This window comes from Formica exsecta, unplaced genomic scaffold (genome assembly GCF_003651465.1).
Source record: "Formica exsecta isolate Colony F162 unplaced genomic scaffold, ASM365146v1 scaffold218, whole genome shotgun sequence".
NCBI lineage: Eukaryota > Metazoa > Arthropoda > Insecta > Hymenoptera > Formicidae > Formica > Formica exsecta.
Window position 1 is genome coordinate 1,422,747 of NW_021849477.1, and position 10,679 is coordinate 1,433,425.

At 39.5% G+C, this 10,679-nt stretch overlaps 1 protein-coding gene across 1 annotated transcript in view; it reads left to right on the top strand.

The window, feature by feature from the left end:
* Positions 1–10,679, top strand: part of LOC115235291 — a 39,658-nt gene that overhangs the window by 19,409 nt on the left and 9,570 nt on the right. The window contains exons 13-18 of the mRNA XM_029806961.1: positions 5,382–5,930; positions 7,417–7,562; positions 8,017–8,284; positions 8,796–8,939; positions 9,311–9,493; positions 10,451–10,678. Of these exons, the coding sequence (XP_029662821.1) occupies positions 5,382–5,930; positions 7,417–7,562; positions 8,017–8,284; positions 8,796–8,939; positions 9,311–9,493; positions 10,451–10,678 (1,518 nt within the window). The remainder of the gene's footprint in view (positions 1–5,381; positions 5,931–7,416; positions 7,563–8,016; positions 8,285–8,795; positions 8,940–9,310; positions 9,494–10,450; position 10,679) is intronic.

A 10,679-nucleotide genomic window follows, 5' to 3' on the forward strand; every position in this document is an offset into this window, starting at 1 on the left:
AATGTAATTGTTATAAATAGCTTTTTTATAAAACAATTTAATTTTTTTTATTATTTAAAAGGTAATTTATAATAATCTATAATAAAATTTTACCTTTCAATATATTTTCAATAAATAAAATGAAACTTTATATGTATATTTTTATTTCTATTGCATAAAATGTCACAAAATTTATATTTTTAATTTATATACCGACATAACGAGATACTAATATACACGATGTCAATCTTTTGCAAACGCGTCAGAAATGATGTCCTTATTTCTAATGATTATGAAATATTGCGCAACTCTCGGACCTACTCCCGGTTGCACAAATTGCGCTTTCGCACCAGCCACGCCTATCGTGTAACGACGACGTTACAAAAGAGGTCAACGCGAATTGAGGAAACGGAAATGCATGTACGTGTCGATAATCGCGGTTCAAGCGTCCGAACGTTTTAACAAAAGTACGATTGTTTCCGCACTTTTCTTTATTTATCTCGCAATGATGCCGAACTAACATAAAAATTCGAATTTTTGACATGCATGTGCGGGCGCATGATCCTTACGTATGAAGGGCGCTTACGTGGCCAACAAACATCGATAACCTACTGACCCTGTGTCTTGCGTTCGCTAGCCGCTCGAATCCATCGCTATTCAACCCTATTCGTATAAGCTTCTCGTTGTCTCTCGGTTATTTTGCACCGCAAATAGAAATGTGTAGGTGCATGGGTATAGATGCGGAGATAACGGTGGGGAACGAGTCGAGGTCATGAGAATCTGAACGCATTCCGTTGCGTACATACGTATGTGCAAACCTACCCCTTTGCAAAGATATATACATATATATATATATATGTGTGTGTTATGCGATGGTGCCCGTTATGAGAACCAACCGCAGAGCAACGGAGAAATTCTATTATCGGAAGCTTACGCAAGCGTTGGCTTTTATTCTCGCGTTCCGCGGTCGACCGATTGTCAAACAGCAGTTTCCATTGTACGATTTTAATTTATCTTATTTTTTACATGTCAAAAGGTTTAAAATAAAAGTTCTCTATTTGAAAAATTATAAATGTTTACAAAAAACAAAATTACATGTCAAGAAATTATAATTAATTCATTAAAATAATAAAACATAATATTGTATCGAGACATTATTTTTTTATCTATAACGAGACTATATTTAAGAAGTTTTATTTTGAGAAACTATTTGGGGCGGGATTCTCAAACATTATTTTTTACGTGTGACAAAGTTTTAAGAAATTCTACTCTGAGAAATTATATATAGCTCTCGAAATACGTCTTGCATAAAGATCGGGGCTTTTATGACGCGTCGTGAGCAAAGATATGCGCTTTAAGGGTTAATAGGTCGCGCCGAGATTAGCGGGCCGAACCCCTTGCTCGACATGCGAGAGTAAATAAGAGAATCGAGCATCCCTGCACCTGTGGTTGCACAAGTCGAGCAGCAGCCTGCACCAACAGGTGCATGCGCAAACGCACAGCATCTTCCATGACTTTGGCTTTTCTTTTGCTTCCCTCGTTTTTTTGCTCTTGTCGCGGTTAAAAAGTATGATCGCGAATCGGGAAGATGATTAATTGCACGTAATAATATCTAATTCAACTGTCCGCGTATAAGTCAGAGCTATTGCCCTGATACAGAAGACATATTGCTCGCCACGATAAATTTTACAACGACCGATTGTTCTTATCATCTTCCGTCGCGCAAGGAAACTATGCCATAAAATTCAATAAAACTTCGCGTCGCTCGCATGCGCGCCAACCCGTTATATATAATCCACGTAGGATTATTTTTTTAATCTCCCCCTTCCCCTCCGAGCCCCTTTGCAATGGCAAAAAAGAAAACGAAATATATACGTGACGCAAAGCGCAGAATAAAAGAGCTATGAATAAATAACAGCTGTAAATCGGCGCATTCGATCCATTGATATGAGAGTAATTTTAAGTTTTACGCTGCATAAAATTATACTTTACAAATCGAATACATGTTAGATTTGTTGACTACTTTTTTCATTATACCAAAGATTGTCTTGATATAATTATCTTATTTTGATTACGAAAAATGTAAGAAAATACATTATTCGAAAAAAGATCTTCATACTAAAGGAAAGTGTATACTGGAAAAAATTTTAGAAAATTCTGAAACGATATAACGATTCTTTCGCTGAAGAAAATTGCAAAAATTAGATGCAATAGCGAGCAATGAATCTAAAGAGTTTTTAACATCTTTTAATTAATAATAATTTTTCGCCATCATCCTTGATATCGAAAAATAAAATTACCGCAAGGATATGACTTCAGAAAATCGGCATTTTTCATACAAGTATATTCAAATAATTAACGCAGATTTGTGATTCGATTTTTTGGAAAATTATTTCTTTTAAATCAGATATTTATCTATACAAGGGCAGCGGAGTAACAATCATCGCGAAGCGTTTAGCTGTCAGCTGTTAGCTGTTACCAATCGACAATCATGCAGCGCGTCGCGTTCCTTCCCAGCACCCCCGACGTTGCATATCAACCCCTTCGCTCGTTTCGCTTCCGAAGCATAGCTCCCCCTTCTCCTATTCCACGTTGCGGGAACTACTACCGGCTATATCCCAGCGCCATCCACCCTCTCTCTTCGTGACATCCCTCCCTGCCGCTTTCTCCGCTAGCCCTCCTCCTCTCGTTCCTGCAATCCCCCTTCGACCACCACAAGGACCGTGGTATTGATTCCCCTCGCGGTAGCAGCTCTTCTTCCCTGTTCTCCAGCGGCAGTCCGGAGCGAAGCGCGTTCGCGACTGCGGACTTGGTGACATTCGCTCGTAAGAGAAGGGGAGAAAGAAAAAAAGAAAACGAAAGAATAAAGAGAGAAAAACAATAAAGAGACCCTTGCCCGAGGAGTATCTCATTTGCGCGGATTCAACCGCCGATACCGCTGTTTTCCGCCGAAGGCGGTGATAAAATTCCGTGGCGATGACGAGAATCCTCGGCGATCCCGCGTCACGGCGCAACCCCGAGTGCAACGGGGCCCATCGATCGACGGACGCTTATTAGACGCGGTACACGAGCGAGAATCTCGACCTCGTGGAGAACCGACGGACGGACGGCGGCAGCGCGACGCGGCAGGACGCAGCTTCTTCTCCCTATCTCGCAGCATCCAACACGACTCGCATCACCGAGTCGGGCGCTTTCGAAGGGAGAGAGAGGGAGAGAGAGAAAACGGCGCCTTTGATGCGCCGATGCGCGGGCGCCGGAAGTCGTCGAGCCGCGCGAGACACATCCCCGGACGACACGTCGGCAGCGGCGCCAACGGCTGTCACCCACTCGCCGGAGAACGCGATGAAAACGCGCGTTTCCGCGTAAACGCGCCCGATCTCCTCGCGTGTTCGAACGTTCACTGCACACCTCGATCACGAAGAGAATATTCGCCGGAGATTGCACCGAGCGTAGACGTAGGAATCTCGTGCAACCTGTCGCGCGCGAGACTATAAATGTTTTCACGCGTCTAGGAATAATATCCTGGAGTAATTCTTATGTTGAAACGTGAATCGGAAGTGCGGAGGTGCATCCGCCGTTCATCGAGACTCCAATAAATCCGGCGAACAGAAATTACACTAGAAGAATTTGTCTGGGGAGAACGCAATCGGGAGTTTCTCCGATTTCTTGAAATTGCGCAATAATTGCGTAATTTTTCGAGATAGTGAAGGAAAAATTCCTGCAGGATGTCATTGAAATTGACAACAAATCCTCATGTCACGATGCGGATTGGAAGTTAGTACGCTCGGTTACAACGCATCGATCTCTACTTGAGGGTTTCGCGTATACGAGATTTGGTCGCACGTGCGTGCGAGATCGAAGCGAGATGCGTCGCGGCGTGTTGGCGCATCTCGACGATGACAACATCGTCACTGGTACCTGGATCCTCTTCTTTTCTCGCGTTTACGATCAACTCAAGGCTGATTTCCGCCGCGGGATGATTTCCGGAGAATCGAAAACAGGTCAATCGCAATTGGCAAATGATTGATTCCAGCTTACTGATATATTAAAGAAAAGACGAGGACACTTTATTGAAATATTACGCGAAGAATTAATATATTTGACGAAGGGGGAGACAAAGAAATCAAATAAGCTCGGGAGGAAAGAAGATGAAGATTAGTTAAAGAGGTTGAAGTAATATATTCTGAATAGATGCTGGAGATTAGATAAGGTGCGAGGTAAAAGAGGGTAACGGTTTATAGCGCATTTTTCCGCGAGAAAAGAGAAAATCGATGCTTTGAGAGGATATCTATAGCGATGTGTGGGAAAGAAGGGAAATCAGCTGGGGAGGAGCAAGAATCAACATTTAGAGAAGATATCTATATGTATACTTAAGCAGAGCAAGAGAGTATTTTTCTATGGCAAATTCGTTTCTATTACGCGTATAGCGAGAGAAAGAAAGAGAGAGAGAGAAAGAGAAAATATCATATATATTATCAATTTTCTCTCTGCAAAAAAGGCAGGAGTTGAAGTAGCATCTATGACGTCTACGATCGTCCAACATCGTCGACGACGATCTTGCGAGCTGTGTGCTTCTTAGATGAATAATAATTCTTGGAAAATTCTCTTAGGATTTTAATAGAGAATTCTTCTTCTGCGTATAAGTACCTGCAGATTCTTGCGGCGATTCTTCGCCGCTCTCATGCTTTTTCGTGCGTCATCGCCCGTAACTTTGGAGATTCTTGAAATAATTAGATTGTAGTCTCGTAAAGTTAACGTTAAGGAATTTGACGCATCCTTTTTAATAGTGCAAAAAACATTTGCCTTAAGTAGAGGACTTTATTGATAAACTCGAGGAAATTTTTTTCGGGTTTAGAATAGACTATTGTCATAAACTTGATGAATTTGAATAAATGTGATGTAACAGCTGTTCTGCCGTCGTTCAACTTTCGCTCTTCTTGGTAATCGATGGTCGCGTCGTGAGCCGTTCAATGTTTACGGATCGTTAATATTTCATCTAATATACTTGCCATTGACGTTTATCAAACGATAAATGGAAAATTGAACAGCTGATGTATAACCGCGACGAAAACTTTGAGATTATCGAGGATTTGGACTTCGAGGATTTCGCGGTATAATAAGACCGTAAGAAGTACAAAACAATTGCGAAGCGATATCATCGAGCTTATACATCGCGACAATCGATCGTAAAAAAAGAATATCTCACCAAGCCACGTGGGTGATTCTTGTACCGTCCGCGAGACAATAATAATGCCATCGGAGAAGGAACGAGATGTCGTAGTCGGCGTTGCAATGACACTTTTGCCCCATCATCGGGAAGCCGAGGATCCCGTCCGACAGTTCTCCCTCCCTTAGGAATCGTCCAGTCGCGGACGGTTTCAACGTCTCTTCCTCAACTTAAGTCACCGCCGGCGGAAGAACGACGAATAATGGTAGAGCCGAAATGGTCGATCAAGTGTGCGAATAGTACCCTGGACCTGCTGGATCCGAGCGACGATAGTTACACGGACCTGAAGACGCAGCATCGGCGACGCTGCTGGAAGTACTTTTGCTGGTGTCGCAGGCATACTATAAGCGTAATATGCATTAACGAGACGCGCAAATTGTACTGGTTCAACTGCCGGAACGTCCAGGAAAAAGTTACGTACGGCTCGGGCGAGGGTTATTACCACAGGCTACTGCGTCTGGTAAACGGCGCGTTAAACACCTGGGCGCAACGTTACATTGACGGCCTAAGCGTGGCGCGTCGTGAAATTATGTTGAAGATCAACGGTAGCGCGGACAACAACATGAGGCTGCTCAAGGAGGGCTGCTACTGCCACTACCATCCGCACATGACGGCGGACGCGTGCAACGCCGATTTTCTCAGAAGAGTCGTAAGTTTCTGGGCCGGCGAGAGCCTCAGGGGAATACGCGAGAGGCTCCGCGGCATGACCAATATTACGAAAAAGGTAGAGGACACGAATGGCGAATCTTCTCTATTCTCTTGTGGAGGAATGTTTCTCTTGATATATTCAGATTGATATATTGTGTATTGTTCCCGAATATATATATATATACATTTCCCTGCCTATATCTGTATGAGACGATCGCACGTCGAGGATACCACCCTCGTGCGAGATACCAATCACTTGGCATGCGCTTCGGGCAGGAGCGAGGGTAGAGGGAGAGAAAGGAATTAAATCTGCGCCGAGTTCCGTTTCCGTTGGACTTTCGTTCGTCGACCCCCTAAACTACTCGCACTCATTGTCGCACTCAGAATTGCATCTCATTTTCATCGGTATCATTAAACGTCATATCGTATATAGAATGAAAAATCATTTGTCACATTAAAAATATGTATTTGCAAGTAAAAAATTTATAATCGCGCTTTCAACGCGATGGAAAATAAGAGCGAAAATAACGAGGGGATAGACAACGAAAACAGTGGAATTGCCAAATAAAGCATTTTCGCATTTCGTCCTTTTGTTGTGAAATAGAGACTTTAGTTGCAATATAATATTTTGGCATGTATGATCGCGTTGAAATAATCTCTTGAAAGCGACATAATCTTCTTATGCAATTAAAAGGGCTTCTAAGCTGGCCTCGCTAAAGTTGCATTAAAACTAGTTGCCACTTTTAAATAGCATGTGCCGAGTAAAGCCTTAACTTAAGATTTCTTTGCATCTCCACTGCTGATTATTAGTAATGCAAATGTCTCCCTTTGATGTAATATTTTTTTGTGTAATTAATTTGCAATAATACTAATTAATTATATCATATTAGTGTACTTGTATTTATCAAAAATTAATTAAGTGTTTAACATAGTTATATAAATTAAAATTATATTAAACATTGATCTCAACAAATCGCATTGTAAATTATTACATTGTAAACTCTGCACTAATTATAATTCTTAATGCAATATTTTTAATACAACATATTACAATTCCTAACATACAGTATATAAAAAAAATAATTAGTTAATTGTCGAAAAAAAAAAAAATATATATATATATTGTAAATAGCAATAAAACGCAACCCATATTTACAATTCCTAAATATGCACTCTTAGATAGATGAGATATCCTCAGTTAATTATGTACATATAAAGCATCTTGTCATTGTCAGTAATAGACTAGACTCTTTGCATATAATCATCATTTTTTATCAGCATTATTTTATTTTACGATATGATCGCACAATACATTTTTTCTATGCACATTTTCTCTCTTTTTTGATATATACATATATATACATATACATTTTTTTTTTTTACATATATGTGTGACTCCACGTGCAAGTACCATTTGCAAGTATAAAAAAATTCGTAAAGAGTAAAAGAGTATTCGATTATTAACTGTCAAATTTAACGTGGGATCGCCCGTATCTGTCTTGATTCTCGCAGTGACAAATGCGTTTGTCGCGGCTAAAAATAACGCCTGATATATTTTTCAGATGTCAGACGACGATAGGATGTCACTCACCACCGCCGTCAGCGATGATGACGACGGCGAGAGTGTCATAAATTCGCCCTATCGTGGGAAGCAGACTGGCACAGCTGCAGCTTCGTTCAATTGCACCGGTGCAGTTCGGAAAGCAGGGTACGTCGTTTGTACTTTGTTCTATAAAGATAATGAGCCTTGAGGGCCTGTATGTACAATATATAAATATCTCTCGGATAATGTTAAGATAAATACGAAGGCTATGGACAAAGAATTATTTTTTAAATCATATTTTTCTTATATTTTAAGAGATATTATAGTTTGTAAATTTACTTACTTTATAAATTAACTAAAGAAGAATTTTATAGTTTATATTTAAATATTAGTCATCAATTATACATATATTTTAAAAATAAAAAAGTTTGCGAAATTCTTAAGATAAATTAAATATGACATAGAATAAATCATATAAAATCACAAGAATAATATAATGATATCTATATCATATAATGATTTTTGATATATCGAAAATTATTCGTGTATTTTATATAGCAACAGTAAACCTAAATATAAAAGGAAAAATGAGATAATGGCGATGCATCAAAAATTTTAGATTTCTCAGTGTGAAGAAATGGCTGCTGCGCAAAAAACATCAGATCGAGCTAGCTAGGAAGAGAGGCTGGAAGGGTTACTGGGTTTGTCTGAAGGGCACCACACTCCTCTTCTACCCCTGCGATTCCCAAGAGAGCAGAGCCATGGAAGCGGCACCTAAACATCTAATCATTGTTGACGGTGCGATTATGCAGCCGATTCCCGAACATCCGAAGAGGGATTATATATTTTGCCTTAGCACCGCTTTCGGGGATGCCTATCTATTCCAGGTAAAGAAAATTTGGCAAATTTTAATTTTGACGATCGGAATTAATGTAAAAAAAAGAAATATATATATTTAATTTATTAATATATTTGCGAGTAAACTTCTTAATAAGCATCCTTGCAAATGACACGCCAATTAAACTCGAAGCAAGTTATAAGTGATCGACGAATGAGGGGAACAATTCGAGATAAAGTTAAATTCGAATAATTTCGGTTCAGTTTGATCTCCACACTTTGGCAGCTCGAGAGAGTGCATGAACCGCGCGAATCGCTAACTAGATGTATTTAATTAATTCCGTTTCACAAACTCCCGTTTCTCGATCACGCAACGGCAAACTTTTAATAGCCTGCGGTTCCTACTTAAAAGCTTGTCACGACTTTTAAAAAATGTGAGCGACATTATGTACATTGCTTCGCGGCGATATCGATTTGCTTTCAAAGTTTCCCGATGCTTAAATATCGGAGATCTTTATCTTCACTTACAGAAAAAAAAAACGTTCTCTTTGTGTTTTTTAGGCGCCATGTCAAGTGGAGCTGGAAAATTGGGTGAATAGCATTCATTCGGCGTGTGCCGCCGCATTCGCGCGTCATCGCGGCAAGACCGGCACGCTGCATCTTCTTCAGGAGGAGATCTTTCGTCTGGAAAAGGCGATCGAGTCGGTATGTTAAGAAAATGTCATTGAATCGATCAATATAATATTTCATTAAGCTTGATTTATTCTAAATATTGAAGAGAGAGATTTATATATATATTCTAAGCATTGTTTAGTGAAAAGTAGTTAAAAAGAACAAAGTTTACATTAGTCTTAGCATTTGTTAATTTTTGCTTCAAAGATGTAGGAAAAAGCTTTTACACTAATTACACTAATTTATTAGATTTTTATTTCATAAAAATTATTACAAATATATTTTTGATAGAGTTTGAACATATTTAATTACTATATATTTTCACATTTTGACGGAATGTTTTTTTCATAAAAAAGAAGAAAGATATATTAATTGATATCGACTTGTATACTGGCTGTTTACAGGACCACAAGATGAAACACATGGCGGATCTCCAGCAATCAGTGGTTTCCGACGTCGACACTAAGCAGCAAATCAACAATCAAATAGTACAATGGGAAGAGAATCTGGAACGGCTCCATTGCGAGCAATTCCGTTTGCGGTGCTACATGGCTAGTTTGCAGAGTGGCGAACTGCCTAATCCGAAAGTAAGTATCAAATACAACATAGAATATTAATACTTTATACAAACTAAACTGTACAATCAAAAGACATTGCATAATTGTGCGGATATAATTACTTCTGCAGAAAAATCATCTCTCTAATATTTTATCGATATTTTTTACCAATAAATATTTTTCATTGATAATATATTTGTTTATCTTTTTGTGATCATATAAATTTATAAACCCACACGTAATACATACGCGCAAGTATTGTTTTATTTTGAGAATGATTTCGAGAAACCGTGTGGCGTCGATTCTATTTTTCCAATCGTCACCGAATGTGACAAGGAGTCGAGGTATTATATCGATTCCAATCGTGTAATCAAACAAAACGCCATGATTTGACTGTAGCTTTCATAGGAAAAGCCCGTTCTCTCGGTTTCTCGCGGATAAACAACATTACGCGCTGCAATCTCGCTACATTGTCCACTTCATTGCTTTAATTGTCTGAAAAGCGGGGTCGTCTCCCCCATTTGCAGCCAGGATTCGTTAGCTATCCATCTGCATCGCGAGTATCTAATTTGTGCCGTTTGTGCTGTGATGTTATCGATCGTTGTGCGAGAGACAAGAGTCGTTCGTACGATGGTCTGAATATACGATAAATTAACATTCTCACTGCAATCAAACTATTTAAACAACAGCAATCTACAGTACAAACACTATATACTATTTATTACCAATATTTTATAATTTATCTTCTTGATTTTTTATGATTTGAACAAAAAACTATATTTTTTCTTTTTTTTTAAGATAACATTCCTTCAATGTTAATATTCATAGATCGGTGGTTTTTAATCATTCTGTAATTTAATTATGTGGAAAGTCTTGATTGAATTCTCAATCTTCAAAGATTTTATTTCTCAAGGTACCTTGAGGACAAATGACCTAGCTCAATCAGCTGACGATACTAAATAAGCATTGCCCTCATTTCTCTCTCAGAGTCTACTGACGCACGTATCTCGCGCTACGAAGCAAACGTTGAATAAGCTGGGCGTCTTCACGGTATCGTCCTTCCATGCGTTTATCTGCGCGCGTAGTCCATCCTTGCTGAATAATCTATTGGCGGGTCGCGGAGCGACAAAGAGAAGACCGCCGCTGCTGTCGAGGTCGAATAGCGGCTCCAGCAGACGCTCGTTACAGATCTCGTCCAGGGACGAGGAGAAGAGCG